Source organism: Mustela lutreola, chromosome 15, assembly GCF_030435805.1.
Source record: "Mustela lutreola isolate mMusLut2 chromosome 15, mMusLut2.pri, whole genome shotgun sequence".
Classification (NCBI taxonomy): Eukaryota; Metazoa; Chordata; class Mammalia; order Carnivora; family Mustelidae; genus Mustela; species Mustela lutreola.
The window spans coordinates 26,085,370-26,110,068 of record NC_081304.1 but is presented as its reverse complement, the minus strand read 5'-3'; the positions used below and the strand labels follow the sequence as shown (position 1 = coordinate 26,110,068).

At 38.6% G+C, this 24,699-nt stretch overlaps 1 protein-coding gene across 5 annotated transcripts in view; it reads left to right on the top strand.

The window, feature by feature from the left end:
* Positions 1 to 24,699, top strand: part of SPAG9 (sperm associated antigen 9) — a 135,651-nt gene that overhangs the window by 98,299 nt on the left and 12,653 nt on the right. For all 5 annotated transcript variants that reach the window (XM_059150532.1, XM_059150531.1, XM_059150535.1 and 2 more), the window contains 17 exons: positions 1,166 to 1,223; positions 2,632 to 2,784; positions 3,330 to 3,381; positions 5,490 to 5,620; positions 7,532 to 7,588; positions 8,597 to 8,770; positions 9,747 to 9,876; positions 12,132 to 12,221; positions 12,594 to 12,761; positions 13,196 to 13,367; positions 14,570 to 14,788; positions 15,290 to 15,485; positions 17,014 to 17,139; positions 18,356 to 18,436; positions 19,196 to 19,263; positions 21,723 to 21,871; positions 23,032 to 23,203. In XM_059150532.1, the coding sequence (XP_059006515.1) occupies positions 1,166 to 1,223; positions 2,632 to 2,784; positions 3,330 to 3,381; positions 5,490 to 5,620; positions 7,532 to 7,588; positions 8,597 to 8,770; positions 9,747 to 9,876; positions 12,132 to 12,221; positions 12,594 to 12,761; positions 13,196 to 13,367; positions 14,570 to 14,788; positions 15,290 to 15,485; positions 17,014 to 17,139; positions 18,356 to 18,436; positions 19,196 to 19,263; positions 21,723 to 21,871; positions 23,032 to 23,203 (2,196 nt within the window). The remainder of the gene's footprint in view (positions 1 to 1,165; positions 1,224 to 2,631; positions 2,785 to 3,329; positions 3,382 to 5,489; positions 5,621 to 7,531; positions 7,589 to 8,596; positions 8,771 to 9,746; positions 9,877 to 12,131; positions 12,222 to 12,593; positions 12,762 to 13,195; positions 13,368 to 14,569; positions 14,789 to 15,289; positions 15,486 to 17,013; positions 17,140 to 18,355; positions 18,437 to 19,195; positions 19,264 to 21,722; positions 21,872 to 23,031; positions 23,204 to 24,699) is intronic.

The following is a 24,699-nucleotide window of genomic DNA, read 5'->3' as shown; positions in this document are numbered from 1 at the left end:
TACCTTTTAAAAAATCAAGGGACACGTTAACTCCTTTTCCTTATTTTCCTTATATAGTTTCTTAGGACTTCCTGTATAGCTGGGTTATATGAATAATATTTCTTCCATTGTATGTAGTTTTTCAACATTACCTTACGATAAGTGAATGGTGGGTCTTTGCTTGTTTTGCCTTTTTGTTTTTGTAATTTTTTTTGAGATACTTTCCCTAGTGTGTTGTTTTACTTCTTTAGTTTCTTATAAGTAGCAAATTAAGTAACTTTCTTCTCCCTAAAGATCATTGCATTGAATCTTGCATTGAATACTCTGCCTTACAGTCCTCATTAAATTATTAAAAGGATTCTGTAAAGTCATAACTGATTATTATTTCAGAGGTGACACTTTGAAGGAAACTTTATATTATTGATTTGGGATTTTCAATCCAATTATTCAGTTTCATCGCACAAAAGAATTGGTAAAGCATTTTTTTTAGGTATAACATGTCAGAGAACATCCTTATGAATGGAGGAAATCATCTTAATTTCTATCTTTTGCACATCATTATGCATTAAGTCATAACACTGTGATTCCAGGTGTATTTCATATCATGCATAAAACTTTACAGATTAATAATCTATTTTCATGCTGTTTCTTACATAAAACATTTCTTGTTCTTTGTTTTTGCTTTACATGGAATGCATGGGCTTTAAGACCATAATTTCTTTGGTAAGGTTTCATCTGCATTGGGGTTCCGTCCTTCTTTGGCCTGTTTCTGCCTGTTCTTTCTTAGTAAGACCTAATTATTAGGCAAAAGCCTAAAATACCAGCTGTGATTTGGAAATGATTTCTGATCTGTATTAAGGCTTACACTTTTTTTCCCTCTAAATCTTTTACTGCTACTTTTTAGAATGTTCGGCAGAAAAGTCTTGATCAATTGAAATAATTATGAGAAACAAAATACAGACCGTTACAAAGAATTGGCTAACAAAATCTTTGGTTTTTGATGGATAATTATAATTTTTATAACCTATGCAAGTAGATATATCAAAAAAATTATAGAAAGAATACTAAAGGATAGATACAATTTATAAATTAAAATTTGGGTATCTAGTTTATTATAATACAAATTTATATAATTTTTGATAATTCTTTGAAAGGTTTTAATTATTTTTTGAAATTTTTTTGGTAGGAATGGGTCGTGAAGTTGAGAATCTTATATTAGAAAATACACAACTGTTGGAAACCAAGTAAGTATATACAAATTTTTAAAAAGATTTTATTTATTTATATGAGAGAGAGAGAGAGCGCATGCAGACACAAGCAGAGGGGAGGGGCAGAGCAAGGGAGAAGCAGGCTCCCCGCTAAGCGGGACCCTGGGATCCTAACCTGAGCCCAAGACAAATGCTTAACCCACTGAGCCACTCAGGTGCCCCAGTATACACAATTTTTTCTTTTTAAGATTTTATGTATTTTGACAGAGACAGCAAGAGAGGAAACACAAGCAGGGAAAGTCAGAGAGAGAGAAGCAGACTTCCCGCTGGGTAGGGAGCCTGATGTGGGCTCGATTCCAGGATCCTGGAATCCTGACCTGAGCCGAAGGCATATCTTTAACCCACTGAGCCACCCAGGCGTCCCTATATACAGAAATTTTTTTAAATGCATGTATGTATTTATTTATTTATTTTAAAGATTTTATTTATTTATTTGACAGAGATCACAAGTGGGCAGAGAGGCAGGCAGAGAGAGAGGAAGGGAAGCAGGCTCTCCGCTGAGCAGAGAGCCCGATGCGGGACTCGATCCCAGGACCCTGAGATCATGACCTGAGCCGAAGGCAGCGGCTTAACCCACTGAGCCACCCAGGCGCCCGGGTTTCTTTAGTTCTACATAAATGTTTTTTGATCTATCCCCTGCCTAGCTGTCCTCTATAGCTGATGGTTTTCAGGTGTAATTTGTGGGACCTTAGAACCTCAAACATACGGGAGTCTTGGTTAGTGGGGCAGGTCCTGAGTCCTGTGGAAAAGCGGCCCGGTTCCCTTTGTTAATTTGCTGTGTCAGAGCAACTTTGGAACATTTGTGTAGATCTAGAATAGAATGCAGTTAATGAGGCACTATGCCCACCTATATGCAGAAGGACTAGATCTATTTATTTTTTCCTAGATTTATATTTTCCATCGGCATTATATCAAAAACCAATGCTATACCTTGGGTAATTGAATTTAAATTAAAAAGGAAAAAAAAAAAAGAATTTTCCCCCCAGATTTCCACCCCAAGTTTATACTTTTTTGTCATCAATTATTAAAGGTAAAGATCAAAGATAAATTTGTTGACTAGATGATTTTTTTCCCTTTGAGTTTAACAATAGTACCGTTATGGATGCTATTTTGTAAAAGTTTCATCTTAGTTAATTGTGGTATTTTTGTTAGTTGGTAGTCTGCTCTGCTTTCCCGGTTTATTCTTCGCTAAATGGGAAGAGTAAAAACTTCTATGGTTGTGTGTTTTTTTATCTTTATCTACAAACAACACGGGGTGGAAGATCTTCAAAATACTAAGTTAGTCAGCTTTGATTATGTAGTTACTTTCATCTGTAAGAGAATAAGCTAAAAGACAGGAAGGGTATCCATTTGTAATGATATACATGAAAAACGTGTTTCTTAGACATGCTCTGAATGTAGTGAAGAACGACTTGATCGCAAAGGTGGACGAGCTGACCTGCGAGAAGGACGTGTTGCAGGGGGAGCTGGAGGCTGTGAAACTCGCCAAGCTGAAGCTCGAGGAGAAGAACAAGGAGCTGGAGGAGGAGCTTAGGAAGTAAGTTTAGGCCTTGGCCACTCTGAACCCAGCTGTCTTTGACGGGTCTTTGCCATTGGGCCACAAAGGGTCACAAGTGTGTCTCCTACCCCATCCCTGCTGGGCCAGCCCTGCCGCTGGTAGCCTTCTCCAGCCCCAGTGGGTGGCCCTTTCCAGCCATTCAGGAGCAGCAGGCGGTGCTGGGAGGGTAAGGGAGCCTAGTACCTGTCTGTGGCTCTGCTGTAAGCGCACCATTCTGCTTGCCCAGCCTTATCATTGTCACTTTTTGAGGCTGTCACCATCCTAGTGAAAAAACTTAGAACCTTTCGAAAATTTGCTCATAAGAAAATTAGAAACATTGTTTTCCTTTCACCCAGCTTTCTTTAATACTTTTTTTTCCTGAGAACAGTGCCACACTAATGTTCCCCTAGGTGAAGGGAACTAAATACTCTGGAAAGAGAAGAATACTCATTTTGTGTCAATTAAAAATTTTGACCTACTCTTTCATTCCTTGAAAAGATGAACACAACTCAAATAACATGTTCTTTTTTTTTTTTCCCCACCAGAGCTCGCGCAGAAGCCGAAGATGCACGGCAAAAAGCAAAAGATGATGATGATGTAGGTTTATGATGTCAGATTTTTTTCTTAATCCTTTTTGGTTTTTAAGAAAGCTTACTAATGAAGCTTTGGATATAGCATTATAGAAAGATAGAAGATCCCTTTGTGGTCATGAGTAGGACAGCGTACTCTCCCACATGGTATCTGGAGGTCAGGCTTTCTGGCTAGGTGTGGTGTGCTCATTTTTTTTCTGTGGCTCTGTGCTGTGACCTTGTTTGCATGGTCAAGCTCAAGGACTAGCCGCAGTATTTTGGATTTCAGTATTGTTTGTTTTGTCTCAAATTTTTACTTAGAAATATGAAAGCTTGTTTATAAAAGTTGTTTAATAGTATTAAACATAGGGCGCCTGGGTGGCTCAGTGGGTTAAGCCGCTGCCTTCGGCTCAGGTCATGATCTCAGGGTCCTGGGATCGAGTCCCACATCGGGCTCTCTGCTCAGCAGGGAGCCTGTTTCCCTCTCTCTCTCTCTCTCTGCCTGCCTCTCCATCTACTTGTGATTTCTCTCTGTCAAATAAATAAATAAAATCTTTAAAAAAAAAAAATTATAAAAAAAAAATAGTATTAAACATAAAAATGATGAATTCTAAAACTTTAGTAATAGGCAGTCAGCTTATATTGTTTTCAACATATGTAAATACAAAAGACTAAATATGAGTTTTTACTAATATAATTAGCATCACAGTACCTGTACAGGGTGCCCTGTACAGAATGATTATTTAATGTCTCTGCAATCTTGCTTTTTTTTTTTAAATATGTAATACTTGGTTCATACCAAAAATATACATAACATGGGTAAGTTATGAAACATTAATTTATTATGTAATATGTATTATTTGTCTGTATATGTATTATGTAATAATATGAATATATATTCATATATAATAATATATAACATATATTTATATATAAATATATATTATAATTATATATAATATGTATTATATATATTATATATATAATAATATAATATAATGAACCCACCACTTAATCTAACATTCAAACATTGAAGCTACCTCCCTTCTTGAAGAGACCACAATCCTGTATGTATCATTTTCTTACCTTTCAAAAAATGGATTTTGCGGGGGCACCTGGCTGGCTCAATTGGTAGAGCGTGCAACTCTTGATCTTGGAGTCGTGGTGAGTTTAAGCCCCACCCTGGGTCTAGAGCTCACTTAAAAAAAATAATAATTTTATCATGTCACACATATATGTATCCTTATAAAATATGGTTTAATTTTCATTGTTTTTTATTTCATACTTAGAGATCCACTACTTTTACTCAGCATTATGTTTGAAAATATTCAGTCCTTGAATCCTCTGTTGTTTGACTTCCTTTAAAGGAGAGGCAAAGGTGTTGCTGGAGGACAGAGGAGGAGGTCCACCAGGGCTAAACTCAGCCTCTTTCTTACTTACACTTGCAAAACAAAAGCCCTATAATTAAACCAGTCTTCCTCCTCAGAAGAGCATTTAGGAATTACAGTAGAAGAAAGCTGACTTGAGCATACTTCTTTGAGTCTTACCACACTAACATCCTTCACTCTCTCTAAGAAGAATTATAGTTAATACACTTGTCTCCAGCTTGTATTTCCATTGGGTGCCTTGGTACCTAGCCAATATATGTAGATGATGGGTAGTTTGAGATAAGTTAACCCCTTTTGGAACTAAAACTAACTTGTAAAAAATTGCTGAATAATTAGTATTTGTTAAAGAATATCAACTTAAAATAATGTTGTTAGAGGAACATTTCCAGACAAGCATGTTAAATCTATGTCAACAGATTAACTTTGTTCATCTTTCTTGGTTTTAGTTCAGAATCTACACTGGTCAAAAAGAAAAAAAAGAATCTACACTGGTCTTTGTATTTCCTTTATACTATGTTCAAGTATCTGTATTTCTATTCAGAAATTAAATTGTTTACCTCTTTTCAGTCATAAGTAATTACTAAAATCTCTTTATTGATTTTATTTTTATATTAGGTTGTTTTTCATTAAATGATCCAGTAGATGAGAAATTAAGAAATATTTCAAAGCTTTGATTCTGCTAAAGTTTAACAACACCAAAAACAGTTATAGGCTCCCAGAGTGATCTGCAGTGTTCTTTTTGTTATAGAGTGATATTCCCACAGCCCAGAGGAAGCGATTTACTAGAGTAGAAATGGCCCGCGTTCTAATGGAGAGAAACCAATATAAGGAGAGATTGATGGAGCTTCAGGAAGCTGTTCGATGGACAGAGATGATTCGGTTCGTACGAGATGTGCCTCTTGGCGCTTTTCTAATATTGTTTCCTAGGTTTGAATAGTCCTTCACTCAGAACTGGAGTCAAGTCTTGGGGATCCAAACCTCGTACTCTGTTTACTAGGAAATACTTTCTGAAATAACACTAGGGATTAGGGACAGTATGTGTGACCAAAATGAGTGCCTTTTGTGGGCGCTTGGAGAATGTTTCCATGACCTCTAAAAGGTAATTATTATTACTTAGGAATGATGGTCTTTTTTCAAAAGAATAAAGAAATTGACACTACTTTTACAGTAATGCCAGAGAAAGATACGAATTTCACATGCCACCCAGAAAACTAAGTCATTTTTACTCTGTGTCTTTATGTAAAATACTCTTGTCCAATTCCCTGCCCCCACCCCCTTTCTGGCTGTTTATACAAAATGTACTTTTCGCAGACATCTTCACTGATCTGATCTTAGATCTCATCTAATGCTGCCATCTAATGGCCATATTCTCAGTAACAGGAAAAGCTCGTGAAATGTTCGTGAACTAGCTGCCCCCCGAATTTGCCCATATTTTTGAGTTTGGATTCCCATGTCAGATTTATCAATAATAGTACAGATACACTGACACATTGTTTTAAAGATTGTGAACACATTTTTTAACCTCCAACTTTTACTTTGCGAGCACATTATTTATTTAACTGTATGTCCTTTACTGGTGTCATACTAGAATGGAAGTACTTTGTATAAGACATTTAGGATTTGCTAAATTTGTAATTGCTGCTGAGAAGGAAGGAGATCAGTATTCTAATCTTCATTAATTGGTCAAGAAGCTAATGTACTAAGAAGCTTGTTCTTAACTCGGACATTTAATGGATTTTACATAAATAATAAATATTTTAAAAATGGACATGGGGTACCTTAGTGGCTTAGTCAGTTAAGCCTCTGACTCTCAGCTTCGGCTGGGGTCATGATCATGGCGACATGAGATTGGGTTGTGTCGTCGGGCTCTGTGCTCAGTGGGGAGTCTGCTAGAGATTCTCCTCTGCCACCATCTCTCTCAAATAAATAACTAAATCTTAAAAATTGAGCTATATAGAGGGGCTTCAGTTTCTTTTCTTTTTTCTTTTTTACAATTGATTTATTTTAGAGAGAGAAGCACAAATGGGAGGGACAGAGGGAGAGGAAGAAAAATCTCAAGCAGACTCCACAATCCCACAACACCGAGATCACAACTTGAGCTGAAACCCAGGGTTAGATGCTCAACCGACTGGGCACCCAGGCTCCCCAGCAGGCTCCACTTTTCATTGCTATTTTTGATTTTAGCAGCCATGTGGTAGTCCACAAGTGAAAAAAAAAAAAGTGGTGTCTTTTGTTTTTTTTAACTTTTCCATTGAATTAAAAGATGTTTTCAATTTAGTCCTTTAAAAAAATGTGAAAAGTGAGCCCTGATAATGAGAGCAGAATCCTTTCTACCTTACTAAATTAGTTTGGAGCATCTTATTTTCTGAAATTTTCTTGAACTACCTATCAATCCAGTTTATCCCTTTCTTTGGTCATCTTTTCAGTAGTGGAAAGTATTAATCCTATGGAAAATGACCCATCAGAACAGTAAAGGTACAGATTATCTTAGGAGAGCTGGAGCACGAGGACTTTCAAGACCTTTATGTAAAGCTAAGGATTCACAAGACAATATTTTGACAAAAGGGAGAATATCCTTTTTCCTTTATTGAAGATATCTCTCTTCAATAAATTTTTTTTTTTTTTTAATATTTACATTCAGGCATGTTGGCTGTCTGTTCAGCAGAGATGACAATCTTGTCTTGGTCAGTGGACTGAGCTCTTCGATGTGTCCCCTGTTCTTCAGATAAAAGCTAAAACATCTCACTGATAAAACATTTTTTCTTTCTTTGTTTTTCTTTTTAAATATAGTGCATCAAGAGAAAATCCAGCCATGCAGGAAAAAAAAAGGTCAAGCATTTGGCAGTTGTAAGTATCTAAAAACACATAAAGACATTAAAGAGCACTTTGAGACAAGATTACAGTCAAAATATTTCTGAGAATGATTTTGTGTCTCCTTCTTTTTAAAATTTGGAGTATATAGCTAAGTTGAACTTTTTTCTTTTTGATATGTAGCATGCCAGCTCGGTAAGGTTATTCTTGAGGACAAACATGCTGTCGTAAGCTGCATCCTATTGCTTATGCACTTGGTAGAATCTTCTGCTAAATTAAATCAAAATTATGGGGAATTATTCAGAGTGATAATTACGTGGATCCTCAGTAAATAAGTTATATGGATTCACCGGTTGTGTGATTGTAAGGAACTTTGCAAAGTAAAGCATAGAAATTAATGTCTGTAGGTTTGAGTAGTGAGTGTGTTTGTGTGTTTCAGAGTTGAATTATATTCATGCCGGAAGAACTGCGCACTTACTATACTTTAAACTTACCCTTTTTGGTGAATCTGCTATTAATAGAACTGTTAATTCTTTTAAGTGGATATGAAGGTAGATATATAATTTGAGCTTAATGAGAAAATGTATAAGATGTGTATTAAAATGATAGTAAGTGTTCCAGTACTTACTACTTTTAGAACTGGCAAACTAAGCTTCTGTTCAAACCATGCAGCCATAACCTTGCTGTTTAACAACTACTTACCAAGTAAGAGCTAGGACCCATCTTACTCCTTCATTACAAGAAGTTCCCTGTACTTCAGCGTTTCTTCCTTTCATTATGTGAATTGCTAATTAAAGTGCCAGGATCTACCATTCTAAGCAATAGTTCCTCTTTCCTGAATGTCTGAGTTTGGCTGTGAGTTATTGCTAAGGATGCAGCGTATGACTACAAAAAATCTTTCTGCCAGTTCCTAACTCATGGCCCTTTAAAAGCTCTCTGGAATTTATGGAAAGTTATGGATTGTGTTTTATAGTGCATGTAATAACACTCTCTAGTGGGTGCTCTCTCTTGCTCTCTCTCGCTCTCTCACTTTTTTCTTTTTAGTTTCAGCCGACTTTTCAGCTCCTCAAGTAATACTACTAAGAAGCCTGAACCACCTGTTAATTTGAAATACAATGCACCCACCTCTCATGTTACTCCTTCTGTCAAGAAAAGAAGCAGCACCTTATCTCAGCTCCCGGGGGATAAGTCCAAAGCCTTTGATTTCCTTAGCGAAGAGTAAGTATTTTGCAGACTAGTAGTTATGCTCCAAATAAGTTAATAGTTCAGAACATTCTTGCCCCTTATCAGATCAGTGGTAAGGTACCCATAAGTCTATAAAGAAGCCATCTCTGTAATGTGACTGCCTACCTTTAAGTATTTGTAGTCAATATCTTTTATGAACATTGCATTTCACAGGTTTCATAAACAGAAGTTGTCTTTGTTGCTGCTCAATAACACTGATGAATATTAGCAAAATGTTAAAGGCCTATATAAGCCCTTATCCTAAATGTTTGAACACTTCCTTTGGTGTCAGAAGTTGATTTTCCCTCCTGACTCTGCTGCTCATCAGTGAACATGAACTTGGACAAACTAACCTCTCGCCCTAGTTTCTCTGGCTGTAAATTGAGGATGATAGCCTGTCTCAGAGACACTAGGGTTAAATTAAATTACCCAGGGTATGTAAAGTGCCTGACACACAGATTAGTTAACTAAGACGTACACAGCAAGTTAGTTTGCATTTCCGTCTTCTGAAACAAAGCAGTGGTGTCCAGAAATTAACCTTTATTATCTTCCTAAGAATATATGGATTTATTGATCTTTAATCACTTCTAGCACATTCCCTGGCATGAGAAAAATTCTCAGTAAATATTTGCTGAATGAACAAAGAAAGGGGAGGAACTAAAAATATTTAAGAATTTTTCCTTTTCATGTCGCCAAAATCTGAAACCCAATAGAAATCGGATGGCTGATGATTCAACATAATAAAGTAAGCTACTTGCTAATCTGTTAAAGTTTGACTGCTGTACCCACTGTATACAACTTTAAAAGGCCGGCTTTAGGCTAATACTTCTCAGAAAGGCAGATCTTGAAGGAATCTTAACTGAAATTTTGTAATTTTTTTTATTGTCATTTTTGCTGTCTCAGCAGGAAAGGGGAGATTTGCTGTCGTTATATTCCCTTAATTAAAAAGGGAAATTTCTTTGCATTTTAGAACTGAAGCTAGCTTAGCCTCGCGCAGAGAACAGAAGAGAGAGCAGTATCGGCAGGTAAAGGCCCACGTTCAGAAGGAAGATGGTAGAGTGCAGGCTTTTGGCTGGAGTCTGCCTCAGAAGTACAAACAGGTAAGGTGTGAACATGGTACGAGCATCTAGTGGGAAGTGCTAGGGGAAAGGAGTATGTCTGGGCAGGAAGGAATTTAAATACCTGTCTCAAACCTGCTCATTTTAAGTTCGTGGACTTGGCACACACTTGCAGAAGGGTTGATGGTAGTGGTTCTCAGGCTGGTTTTTGGAGCGTCAGAACTCAAAAGAAATGCCTGAGTCTGGGAGGAGGCAGGGGGTCAACAGGAGGTTTACCAAGTGCACGGACTTGAAGTAATCCGTTGTGTTTTTTTTGTTTGTTTGTTTTTGTTGTTTTGTTTTGAGGGATAATTGACATATAGCATTATATTAGTTTCAGGTACACAACATAATGATTTGATGTTTTTATGTATTGTGAAAGCATCACCACAGTAACTGTAGTTAACATCATCAGCAAACATGGTTACAGATTTTTTTCCTTGTAGTGAGAACTTTAACCTCTCTTAGCAGCTTTAATTGTGCAGTACAGTATTACTAGTTAGAGTTGCTGTGCCATACATTACATCCGGAGGACTGATTTTGGAAGTTTGTACCTTTGACCTCCTTTACAAAGCACTTCACCTGTCTCACCCCTGCCTCTAGCAGCCGCCAGTTTATTCTCTGTGTTTATGAGCTTTGTATGTTTGTTTGTTTAAGATTCCACACAGAAGTGAGATCATACAGTATTTGTTTTTCTGTGTCTGAATTTACCTCCCTTAGCATAAAGCCCTCAAGTTCCATTCATGTTGTCACAGATGGAAAACTACTATTCTTTTTTATGCCTAAATAATATTCCTTTGTATTTATAAACCACATTTCCCTTACACATTCATTTATTGATGGGCACTTAAGTTGTTTCCATGTCTTGGCTACTGTACGTAATGCTACAGTGAACATGGAGGTGCATATATCTTTTCAAGTTAATGTTTTTGTTTTCTCCAGATGAATACTCAGAAGTGGAATTGCTGGATTGTATGGTAGTTCTATTCTTAATTTAAAAAAAAAAAATCATCTCTGTGCCCAGTGTGGGGCTTGAACTCATGACCCCGAGATCAAGAGTCGCATGCTCTACTAACTAAATGAGCCAGGCACCCCTATTTTTTATTTATTAGGAGCCTCCGTACTGTTTCCCATAATGGCTGTTCCAGTTTACATTCCCACTATCAGTACATAACGTTTGCTTTTCTCCACATCCTTGCCTTCTTGTCTTTTTGATAGTAGCAATTCTGACAGGTGTGAGATGATACCTCGTTGTGGTTTTGATTTGCATTTCCCTAATGATTAGTGATGTTGAGCATCTTCACATGTACCTGTTGGCGGTCTGTTACCTTCTTTGGAAAAATATTCAGATCCTTTGCCCATTTTTTAATCTGTTTGTTTGTTTTTGCTATTGAGTTGCATGTGTATCTTGCTGTATTTTAATTGAAGATTTCATTTTTTAAAAAATATCTTTTTTAGGGACACCTGGGTGGCTCAGCAGATTAAGCCTCTGCCTTTAGTCCAGGTCATAATCTCAGGGTCGAGCCCCACATCAGGCTCGCTGCTTGGCAGGGAGCCTGCTTCTCTCTCTCTCTCTGCCTGCTTCTCTGCCTACTTGTGATCTCTCTCTCTGTGTGTCGAATAAATAAAATCTTAAAAATATATATATCTTTTTTAGATTTATTTATTTATTTCAGAGTGAGAGAGGGGGAAGGAGGGAGAGAGGGAGAGCACACGCACGGTGAGCAGTGGAGAGGGGAGGGGCAAAGGGAGAGAGAGATCGATGTGGGGCTCTATCCCAGGACCCCGAGATCATGACCTGAGCCAAAATTCAGAGTCAGCCTTTTAACTGACTGAGCCACCCAGGTGCTCAGAAAAACCTTTGTTTTTTAGAAGTTTTAAGAAGCCATTGTCATGTAACCTTCCAAACTGTTGACTTAAACTTCAGTTCAGGTTTACACGAGCTTTACTTGTCTACTTCCGTATTCACTTTCCCTGAAAGACTCAAACATGAGTACACATACACACGCACAAGCATACTAACATGTACATGAAGTAGTGTATCTCTTCTAAGCTCCCATAGTATCTTGTTTATTTTTTCTAACTGCCACTTGACTTTCTGTTTTTTTTTTCAAATAAGAATAACAGAATTAACTTGGACATGATTTCAAAGAGGAAGGATGTACCAGCATTGCTTGCCCATGGCTCAGTGGTTCTGTGAGCTCACTTTTGATGAGACTTACCAATGTGTCTTTCTCTCTCCCCCACCTAATTATTAGGTGACCAATGGCCAAGGGGAAAATAAGATGAAAAATCTACCTGTGCCTGTCTATCTCAGACCTCTAGATGAGAAAGATACATCAATGAAGGTAAATTTTGAAGTTAAAGGAAATATTTCTTAAACTTTGGATGGATTTTCTTTCTAAAACCAGAAAAGTTTAAATTCTGCTTTTGTGGGTGAAGTTATTGTTTATTTTATAATTTTAAACTGGGATACTTTCAATATTAAAGACCTGTATTCATGGGGCGCCTGTCTGACTCAGTAGAATGTGCACCTCTTAATTTCAGGGTCTTGAGTTTGAGCTCCACACTGGGGAGAGTTTACTTGAAAGAAAGGAACAACAACAAAAAGACCTATATTCATAATCATTAGATTTTTAAAGAAATGTGAAAAGTTCTAAACATTTTTAGAAAGAAAATGACTGACATCCCCCCCCCACCCTTTTTTCAAACCCAAAAAGCTGTGGTGTGCTGTTGGAGTCAATTTATCAGGTGGGAAGACCAGAGATGGTGGTTCTGTTGTTGGAGCAAGTGTATTTTACAAGGATGTTGCTGGTTTGGATACAGAAGGCAGTAAACAGCGAAGTGCATCCCAGAGTAGCTTAGACAAATTAGACCAGGAACTTAAGGTAAGTGTATGCACTAATGTTTGACCTCCTGGTTGTAGCTTTTTGGTTCAAAACTGAACTTCTGGTCCAGCTTCTAATTGGGATTATTATGCAGGTTCCTTACACTCTCTTTTAGATCCATTTTACTGAGGTGTATTTTACATATGATAAAGTATATACACTTGAAATGGGTACAGTTTGAAGAGTTTTGACAAATGTATATACCCATTTAAGAACCATCAAAATCAAGATAGAGAACATTTTTATCATTAACCTGCTTTAACTGCTATTTTTTACTCTACTATTTAATTTTGAAAGGTGGTTGTATTTTTAGCCTTTTCAAATCTGAAAACAAACGCAAAAGAGTATTACCCTTTACTGTTATAGCACAGCTGTATGAATATGTACACATACATATCATTTTAAACATTCATTTTCTTACTCTGTATACATAGGAACAGCAGAAGGAGTTAAAAAATCAAGAAGAATTATCCAGTCTAGTCTGGATCTGTACAAGCACTCATTCAGCTACAAAAGTTATCATTATTGATGCTGTTCAACCAGGCAACATCCTAGACAGTTTCACTGTTTGCAACTCTCATGTTCTGTGTATAGCAAGCGTACCAGGTAAGAGGAAGCCATGTCCCTCTCTTCCTACCATCTACACCTTTTTACTGACAGGAACTGACTTGCTTGCTGGAGGTACAGTTATGCACTGCTCTCATGGAGCTTAGGTTCTAGCTGGGGAGGACCAAAAATAGATTGGAAATAAATGACTAAATAAGATTTTCAAATATTAAGAAGATAATAAAACTATGGTAACATGAGAAGATGCCTGGTGGACAAAGAGCAAGGGTCTGTTTAGATTGATGAGAAAGAGAAGGCTTCTGAAGTTAGGAATTGAATATTACATAATGTTAAAACATTGGTTTAAAATGGGTGCTCACGATATGCCTACACAATGCAATATTATTTAGTCATAAGAAGGAATGTAATTCTGTTACATGCTACAACATAGATTAATTTTGGAAACATGCTAAGCGAAGTAACCCAGACACACAAGAGCAGATGTTGTATGATTCCATTTATATGAGCCATCTAGACTAGGCAGATTCATGAAGACAGAGGTAAATTAGAGATTAATAGGAATAGGGGCGGGGGAGGCTCGGGGAACAGGGTTAATGAGGACACATTTTCTGTGAGGTGTGCTGGAAAAATTTCAGACATAAATAGTTGTGGTTGCATGGCATTGTGTAAATAAATAGTGCCACTGGGTTGTACATTTAAACATGTTGAAATACGGCAGGTTTGATGTTACGTATGTATATTTTACTGCAACAAAATATTTTAATGTGCTATGAATAAGAACAGCCTTCTGAATAAAGGAAACAAGAAATTTATTTTTATATGGGAAATGCTCAGTTTTTCAATGTATTACTAATATCTAAAGACACTGTGTACACCTATGGCGATGAGCTTTTAATAGTGGTGGAAGTCCATATTGCAAATAGTATACTTGATAATTAAAAAAGATTATTTTTACTGACTCGTTGGATATTAGATTTCCTTGTTTTTAACCTCATTAAGTGGCTGCTGAGGAACTCAAGAACAGAAGTGTCACTTCTGACATTTTCATGTTTAGTTATGCTTGCAGTAATAGAAGTATTATCTTAATTTTTGAAGTTGCTTTCTCATTTTGTGAAGGTTAATTTAAATAAAATCTAAAGTTACCATGCTGGCGGTGTATTTAAGTAGTTGTCCCATCTGCACACTCTTATTTCAAACCGTACTTACTTAGCTATTAGAAAAAGGTTTTTCTTGTTTTTCAGGAGCAAGAGAAACAGACTACCCTGCAGGAGAAGAGCTTTCAGAATCTGGACAGGTAGACAAAGCGTCTTTATGTGGCAGCATGACCAGCAATAGCTCAGCAGAGACGGACAGCCTGTTGGGGGGCATCACAGTGGTTGGTTGTTCTGCAGAAGGTGTGACAGCAGCTGCCACTTCCCCTAGTACTAACGGTGCTTCTCCAGTAATGGAAAAACCACCAGGTATCACTCTCTTCTTACATGTCATCAGTATGGAGTCAGAGCCTATCCCAGAGGCCTCATTACAGACTCCTACTCGATTTGGATCTTCAAGTAATGAGGGTGAAAAGCTCAAAAGGAAGACACTGTAATACTGTTGTAATGCCTATTAAAACAAGAATTCTGTGTTTGGGGGCACTCAGGTGGCTCAGTTGTTAGGCGTCTGCCTTCGGCTTGGGTCATGATCCCAAGGTCCTGGGATCAAGCCCCATGTTGGGCTCCCTGCTCATCAGGAAGCCTGCTTCTCCCTCTCCCACTTCCCCTGCTTGTGTTCCCTCTCTCGCTGTCTCTCTCTGTCAAATGAGTAAAATCTTTAAAAACAAAAACAAAACAAACCCAAGAATTCTGTATTTCATGGCATAGGGTGGAGGAGGATGGGGTAGGTGGAGTGGAATTCTGTAGCGGTGGTTTGTGTGGGGAAAAGCTCAATCTCAGAATAGTAAGCAAGTTTTATTTATTTTGTAGAAAAGGAAGCAGAAAATAGTGAGGTAGATGAAAACGTTCCAACAGCAGAAGAAGCAACAGAAGCCACAGAAGGCAATGCAGGGTCAACTGAAGACACCGTGGACATCTCCCAGCCCGGCGTGTACACAGAACACGTCTTCACAGATCCTCTGGGAGTTCAAATCCCGGAAGACCTCTCGCCGGTGTATCAGTCAAGGTATGCAGATGGGTCAGCAACTTAGGAAACCAGGAAAGTGCTCACATGAAAGGAACAAAATCCTCTCAAGCAGCCACAGTATTCGTACTAGGTCTCCATCTCTCCTTCCACTGCATCTGCTCTGGATTCCCCTCCCCTCCCCTCTCCTTATGTTCTCTATTCCTTCTAACTTAAAAAACAAAACAAGGTGAAAAAAACACACAAAGAAGCCCTTGCCTATAGGTACAATAATCAAAATCTTCCTGGTCATTTTCTCTTCTGATATGATTTGTTTTTTCATTCCCATTCAGACTGTAACTGTGCCATTTTCCTCCCCAGCCCTCCTTTCTCTCCAGCCCCAGTTAGCTGTGAAATTCACAGTCTAGATTTCCCATGTGGGTTTGGATGACTTTTTAAAATTTTTTCTGGCAAATAGCTCTTCCTTTAAAGCAAAAGGAAATCTAGGCCCATTTAATGAATTCATTATTTTCTGCCTTCTCTAGGCCTTTATAGAAAGCTGATAGAGATCTGTCTAAATGTGATTCTTTTTTTAATTTAATATTCCTCCTCTTGTTTATAGAGTGATAAGTGTCTATTAACATTTGTCAATATAAGAATAAAGTCATCTTGGGTGCCTGGGTGGCTCAGTCGGTTAAGTGTCTGCCTTCAGCTCAGGTCATGATCCCAGGGTCCCAAGTCAGACTCCCTGCTCAGCGGGGAGTCTGCTTCTCCTTCTTCCTCTGTTTGCAACTCCGCCTCCTTAATGCTCTCTCTCTCTCTCTCTCTGTCAAATAATAAAAAGAATCTCCAAAAAAAAAAAAAGTCCTCTTTTTAGGAATAACAACTTTTTCTCTCTCGAATTTGATAGCCCACTTACCTTTTTCTAAAAATGTTCTGACAGTCCAAAGAAGGAAGGTCTTAGGAGAGAATATGAGTGTGTTTTAGCATAATAATTTATTTTAGAAAAAAAATTTTTTAAAGATTTTTATTTAAGAGAGAGAGCAAAAGAGAGCATGAACTGAGGGAGAGGCGGACTCCCCACTGAGCAGGGAGCCTGATGCGGGGCTTGGGACATGACCTAACGTAAAGGCAGACTCTTAACCTACTGAACCACCCAGGTGCCCCTAGAAAATTCTTTATACTCCTTCTGTGTGTGTGTGTGTGTGTGTGTGTGTGTGTGTGTGTGTGTGTTTTGTCTTATAACAAACCATGCCTTCCTCTTCTTTTCCCTAAGAAAAAAAAATTTAAAAATTCAAAATAACCCTAAGGGAGAACCGTAATTATAAGTCTGGATGTTAACTGCTATATTACGATGTCTTAACTCCCTTGTCTGCACCTTGGTTCTCTTTAGTATGTTAATGTTACTTCTGGTACAGCTGCTGAAGTATTTATGATAAGCATTTAAGTTTGGGTTTTTTGGAATGCTGGTGTTTGATTTTTTTTTTTTTTTTTTCAAGCTGTTAAACTAAAACTAAAATGTGGAAATGTTCAGTCCTTGAAAACTGCAGCTAAGCATACTCAGATGCTTTCCTTTTCCCCACCTTGCTAGTAATGACTCGGATGCATATAAAGATCAGTTATCAGTATTGCCAAATGAACAAGACCTGGTGAGAGAAGAAGCTCAGAAGATGAGTAGCCTTTTACCAACTATGTGGCTTGGAGCTCAGAATGGCTGGTAGGTGCCAACTCTTAATACTAGCTTTTGGAATCAGAAGATAAATAAGTAAAATGTGGTGCATAGGCATACAACAAAAAGTGCATATTAAAGCAGAGAACTTTATGTACTTACAAATTTTGAGATGATATTCTAATTAATTCATAAACTGGACTTGCATTGTTTATGAGTGCTAAATCATATAGTTCTTTGTCACAGAATATTGTCTTTATGTAATATTCTTGGAAGAAGAGGTAAATAAAACTTGAAAATCTGGGTGATCCAGAAATAGAAGATCCTGAACAGCCCAGAGACGGAATTATGGGTGCATAGAAGGCTTACATAGGCTAGAGTATATTCAGGAAATACCAACGATTAATCTGTTCGGCTGCACAAAGGCCCAGTTCAGAACATTCTGAACGTAACTGCGAAACACACTAGGGAGACCAGACAGATCCCAGTCTGAAAGCCTAAGAGATGATGACGAACATTATGTGGTTGGTTCACATTCTAGTACAATGAAGAGTCTCCAGAAACTGTGCTTCTGCACAGGTTAAGTAAGGTCACCCACTAGTACATCTTTTCCTTAGGAGTCTTAATACTGCAGAGTGGAGGGTCAGCCAACTTTTTCTCTGAAGCATCAGATAAGAAATGTATGGGGCTCTGTGGCCACATGAGCTCTCACAGCTTCTCAGCTCTGGCGTGCTGGTGCAGACAGCCACCGTGCGGGCAGCACGCACGTAGGGAGCACAGCTGGGCTCCTGGAATGCTGTGTGGATGCTGGAAGCCTCAGACGTCAATAGATACTCTTGATTTTTCCCAGCCATTTAAAAATGTGAAGATCATTTTTATCTCGCACACTATATGGAGACAGATTTGGCCTGCAGGCCATAGCTTGCCACTTTCTGATGCAAGCTAGTGTGTCATCAGAAAGTTATAGTTTGGTGTAGTAGAAGAGTAAGGCCATTTTTTAAAACAGATTTTAGCCAAGGATTCTGAAGTCTGTGGGAATCTGAAACTTACTGACTGTGCATTATTCTAGTTCTGACTTTTCGCTCTTCTGTGTTTACTTTTGCGTAAGCAGCTTATTTCTTTATGTTAGACTCTCGTTGTTGTTATTTCCTAAGATTTTTGTGTTACTCTTCTTACCTCCTAAGGGAACTTTGTGGTCATTATTGGATGTAAGCAACAACTTGCTGTTCTCTGTGCCTTACCAGTCTCGATTTTGTTCTTGCAGTTTGTATGTGCATTCATCTGTAGCCCAGTGGAGGAAATGTCTCCATTCTATTAAACTTAAAGATTCGATTCTCAGTATTGTGTAAGTTTTATTTTAGAAATTCTTCTTTCAAAAATATATATTTTGGTATAAGCTATCTTTGGTATAAGCTATAAGTCAGTATCCAGATTTTTCTTTCCCACTTGTGGAATCAGAGAAGCTGAATGAGATTGAAACTCTTACTTACTACAAAGTGAAATAATTCCTATATAGAGCTTTAAGTCTAACTTGTCAGGTTGATTCCTCACCAGCTTGTCAGGTGAGTTCTGTAGTACTCTGGGGAGAGAATCAATGAATACCTATTAATTTGTTTGTTGGAGGGGTCTTTAGAATTGGTGAGTTGTGGACTGGGGCATTGATTCACTAGTCCTTTCCTGTATGTCTCTATCAAAAACTCCTAAGTCCACAGAGCTGACTGTTAGTTCCATTTAAGGCACCTCTCTCGGGTCTTTGGCCCTTCTGTGACAAGAGCAGCTTGGGGCCAGAAAGTGAAATAAGAAAGTCTGCACAGGCTTTTTGTTTAGTTCAGCTGACATTTTCATAGCAAGACTTTCTCAAGAAGAGTGTGTTCTGGGGCGCCGTGCTGGGTCAGTATAGAGTATGTGATTCCTCATCTTGGGGTCGTGACTTTGAGCCCCACACTAGGCGTAGAGATGACTTTAAAAAAAAAAATTCTTTAGGTTCTGGTATATCTGGAATATCATGGATTGGCCCTCTGAGGGCCTGTGAACTAGTTCAGTAGCATGTGGTCCCTCCCGCATTCCCAAATGGAGAGTCCTGAAATCCCTTTTCCTGTTGCAGACACGTGAAAGGAATTGTGTTAGTGGCCCTGGCTGATGGCACCCTTGCAATCTTTCACAGAGGAATTGGTGAGTTGTTATGAATATATGATGTGCCCAGTTTGTTGCTTTGCAAAATCATTTTCTAGCAGATTGGCCTGTGTTTTAAAGAAATGATACCTAATAAGAGAAGAAATAAAGCTTTAGGGCGCCTGGGTGGCTCAGTTGGTTAAGCAACTGCCTTTGGCTCAGGTGCTGATCCCGGAGTCCCAGGATTGAGTCCCGTATTGGGCTCCCAGCTCCACGGGGAGTCTGCTTTTTCCTCTGACCTTCTCCCCTCTCGTGCTCTCTCTCACTTGTCTCTCTCTCAAATAAATAAAATCTAAAAAAAAAAAAAAAAAAAGTGAAAATAAAAGTTTAAACTGAACACTAACAGTATATGACTTCAGTAGATAGTGAGTGCACGTGTTTATTATTTCAGGATACTTTGGCATAATGTGAGATGGGGGCACTGGTTTCTCGTTCATACACTTCTTCAGTTAGGAGACATTTAATGAGAGGGAAGGTTGGCATTTTTGTTGTTCAGTATTTTTTTTTAAGATTTTATTTATTTATTTGACAGATAGTAGGCAGAGAGGCAGGCAGAGAGCCCAATGTGGGGCTCGGCCTCAGGACCCTGAGATCATGACCTGAGCCAAAGGCAGAGGCTTTAACCCACTGAGCCACCCAGGCGCCCTTGTTGCTCAACATTTTTAAGATAATTTGCATCCATTAAAAAGTTTTTAATTGGATATGGTTTAGTCATTTTTGTGTCCTATTATTTTTATTCTTCCTCTTTAAAACCAGTGTATTTATCATCTACAGATGGGAGGGATGGTCAAGGTCCAAAAATGTGCCTTGAGTTAAAAGGGAACTAGAGAAGTGAGCATATGACACTTCCTAACTCCTTGATACATATATCAGCCAAAAATTATCATTCATTTCCTAACTGCTAGATTGCTAGAGCAGGAAAATATTCCATAAGCATAGATACACTAAATTTGGATTTTTAGCAAGTCTCCTATGTTTTTGGGCTTAGAAAAATAAAAAGTAGATGATGACTAGGTGTCTTGGTAACTGGTACCTAGAGATTGCTGCTTAATGACTCGATATCATCAGAGGTGGGGGGCTCCCTTTTACCTTGTTTAGACCCTTTGTAGACTCTCTGAGCTTAATCCTCACAGCAATTTATGAAGAAGTTTCTGTTGTCATCCTCATTTTATAGATGAAACTGGAGGCACAGGTTTTCAGTCACTTCGTGGTCAGTCATCTAATAAGTACAAAAGCCTAGAAAAAATGTGGTAATAAATGTTTTGGGGGGCGCCTGGGTGGCTCAGTGGGTTAAAACCTCTGCCTTTGGCTCGGGTCGTGATCCCAGGGTCCGGGGATCGAGCCCCGCGTCAGGCTCTCTGCTCGCCTGCTTCCTCCTCTGCTTCCTTCCTCATCTCTGTCTGTCAAATAAATAAATAAAATCTTTTAATAAATAAATAAGTAAATGTTTTGGCAAGCTGAACCCAAAATTATATTGAAGAACAGACAAAAGGCATAATAAGTATAAATGTAAAGTTCTACGTTGGGGTTCAGAAGAGTAAAAAGGGGGCAACATGTCTGAAGAATGAGAAGTACCTAAAGGTCGACCCCAAACTTAATACAGGTTACTGAACACCTTCAGCCTCCTAGAACCTTGTGTCCAGAACAGGACTGGTGATCACCCTGCTCTGCTGCAGTAGACTGACAGCATGTTAAATGAACAAAGTAGAGTTAGGATGAAGGGTCTGCAAACTGTAATACATACAGAGCACATCCCAAGAGTGCTTCATTTTGAGAGGAGAAAACATAGGGCAGGAATGAAGTGGGACTGAGTTCTTCTGTGCCCATTGCGCAAAGCTACAGACTGATGGGCGATGACATTCTAAGATCAACTAGTTAGGTGTGGGGAGTACTTTTCGGACGGTTACAGCTTTTGGAAAATGGAACAGCCGCTTTGTGAGGCAGTACGTTTTCTTTCACTGAAATTGTTCAAGCAGACTCTACAAAAGCAAGCTTTCAGTGGCTGATTCCCATTTGTATTTCTGCTATCAGAGGTTATTGGGTGTGTAATTCCTGAAGTGTTAGTATTATTAGCAATGTGTTGTCCTTAACATTTACAATATAAATCAAAATGCAAGTGAGAGAGAGAGAGAGAGAGAAAGATTATCCAGAAAATAATACTAAGTCCATTCTGATTCTTAAACTGTTATTACAAACGGATAACTGGTATCTGATTTATCACATCACTGCGAGTGAGTGTGGAAATCCAGGCCACGGGTGACTCATTGGACATCTTCCCCAACTGTGCAGTAAGTAGACAGAAGGAGAGAATTCAGTCTCCGCAAAGAAAAGATAAACTATGCGGTATTTTGCAGTGATCACCTATAATTGTATTAATGCACCCAAATACAATGTTTCTTATGTTAAAATAGAGTGAAAGGTGATATGCATTAACTAATAATTTACTTCTTATTTTAAAGATGGACAGTGGGATTTGTCCAACTATCACCTGTTAGACCTTGGGCGGCCTCACCATTCCGTCCGGTGTATGGCTGTGGTACATGACAAAGTCTGGTGTGGCTATAGGAACAAAGTTTATGTGGTTCAGCCGAAGGCTATGAAAATAGAGGTAAGTTAACCTATACTTTCTTTAGTTACTGAATTTGCCTTTTCTGAAGACTATAGTTATATTTAACTTCTTTAGAAACTGTTTTCTGAGTCTAAAGGGCACATCAATGATGGATTGGAGAACAGCTTTTTTTTTTTTAAGATTTTTAAATTTTATTTTTTGGAGAGAGAGAGCTGGGGGGAGGAGCAGAGGGAGAGAAAGAAGCAGATTCCCTGCTGAGCAGGGAGCCCAATGTGAGGCTTCATCCCCAAGATCCTGGCATCGTGACCTGAGCCGAAGGCAGCTGCTTAACTGACTGAGCCACAGGTGCCCCTGGGTGACAGCTTTCTGTGTTACTTCACCTCTCTTGCCACTTTTGACTATGGTGGGAAATGGTTTTTTTGGTTTTTTTGTTGTTGTTGTTGTTTTTAAGGAAGGAGGATGCACACATGAATATTTAAATGTGTGTCTGAATATCCATAGATGTAACGCGTGTATTATTGGGATTCTTGGTTCTTGATATGTGTACTTACGCTTGGGTTTTTTGTGGAAGGAGGTTTCCTCTGTCTCTGTCACTCCATGTGGATCTAGGAAAATTCATACCTGTGTCAGAGACTGAGAAATAAGATTGCAATTGGCAACTTGTTTTAAAAATAAAAACCTCTTAGCATTGCTCTCTTAAAAGTTTTGCCGCAATATACAAATTCATTCTAATTGTTAAAGAAAAAGGTCAGGAAAAATTTAAGGTAAAAGTCCTTATCCCTTTTTTCCAAATCTAGTTCCTGCATGCAGAGATACACACACAGAGCAATGTAGGTTCCTTTTTGTTTAATTCTAAATAGGCTTTTACTTCATGCGTTGCTCTGCAGCAATACAAAATCCCGAGATCAAATTCAGGCTTTTTGTTGAACACTGTTACAGAGTCTGGATATGCCAGTGTTACTTTGGTAAGTTGATACCCTGCACAGTGCCCAAGTCCAGCATCCTGAAGCTGTTTGTTCTGTATTTTGTTCCACAGTCTGGGATAAAAGCATTTGTATATGTCAGAGTCATCCTATTTATATTATTTACACGCCTCTTCTAATACATGGCCTGCCAGATTGCTGTGTAAATTAACACAGCTTTTAAACATGAACTCCTGTTTAATCAAAATAACATTGTGATTGAACAATCTTTCCTAGAAATCTTTTGACGCGCACCCCAGGAAGGAGAGCCAGGTGCGGCAGCTTGCGTGGGTGGGGGACGGTGTGTGGGTCTCCATTCGTTTGGATTCCACACTTCGTCTCTATCATGCACACACTTACCAGCACCTACAGGATGTGGACATTGAGCCTTATGTAAGCAAAATGTTAGGTAAGCTTCCAAAGCATTCTATCTATGTCAGTTGAAGAAAATGTTTTATTTTTAAATGGTCTCAAATGCTAGGTAGAACGAATGAATAAGTTGCCTCAGGACTGGTGAGCTCTTATCACTCAAAGTGTCAGGCAGATGCTCCGTGTACCCTGTGGCTCTTGACAGAAATTTGGGATCATTTTTGACTCCTCTCTTATTCCGCACACCTAATCCATCACTAGGAGCTGTCAAGTCTGTCTCCAAAAATATCTTAAATTAGTTACTTCTTTATCTCTACCATTATCCCTGTAGGCCAGGCCACCATCCTTACCCTGCTAGATAACCGTGAAGCTCTTAACCGGTCTCTGTGTTTCCACTGCAGTCTGTTCGCTGCATAGTAACCAAGGTGCCAGTACCACCGTGACATACTTACGTAACACCAGCCACTTTTAGAATATTCCTACCTTAGGTGAGGTGACATTTTGTGACAACACCAGAAGAACTGGTCCAGGGGCCTGGACCACTCTCCTCACTCACTCTGTCTGCTCACACTGACCTGAGCTCACCAGGTTCCTTCCCACTTCGGGCTCCTCATATGTGTTATATCCTCTGCCAGAGAAGTTCTTCTTGGTCCCTTTTTACTTGGTTTTCAGGCTGAAACTTACGTGTCACCTGGAGAATAGACCTTGCCTGATTTCCCAATTTGATAAAGGTCCTCTCGTGCTTTCTCTTCATGGGCTTATTACTGTGGTTGCATCAATAATATTTGATTCTAGTTTGTTGTCTTTCTTGCCACAAAGACCAGAAGACCCACAAAGAACTGGGACCATCTCTGGCATATTCCATCCTATATCCTTAGTTCCTAATCTAGCACTCTGAGTATTAGGAATGTCATAAATGCAAACTAATTTTAGGAATATACTTTTCTTTAAAGACTATTTTAGAGAGAGAGCGAGAGAGCGTGCACAAGCGGGGAGGGGTTAGATGAGGAGGGAGAAAGAGAAAGAATCTAATGCAGACTCTACACTGAGCACAAAGCCCAGTGGGGGGCTCGATCCCAGGACTGCAAGATCATGACCTCAGATGAAACCAGGAGTCCGGTGCTTAACCAACAGCCACCCACGCCCCCCAATTTCAGGAATATATTTTGACCATAGCTTAAAGATCTCTAGCTTAGACTGAATGGTAATTAAGGCTTCTAACACTGTTTGTGATCATATTCTCAGTTATTGTAAGTAGAATTTGTGAGTAAGTAAATGTTATTTGTCTTAAATGTATGATTATCTGTTTAAGAATTTTTCTTTCAAGACTCAGAAAATAAAATCTGTTGTTAAAAGTTCCTTTCAAATAAAAAAAATGCATCTGTTCTCCCTAAATTACATGCCTGTGATACCCTAAGATTTCAAAATTGCTCTAGAATCAAAATGTGTAAATAAGGAAAGACTGTAAGTTCTTTTAAAGATTGTTTTTATCTATGCAAATAAATTTAAGGCAAAGTAGAACTCTCTCTTTCGGCT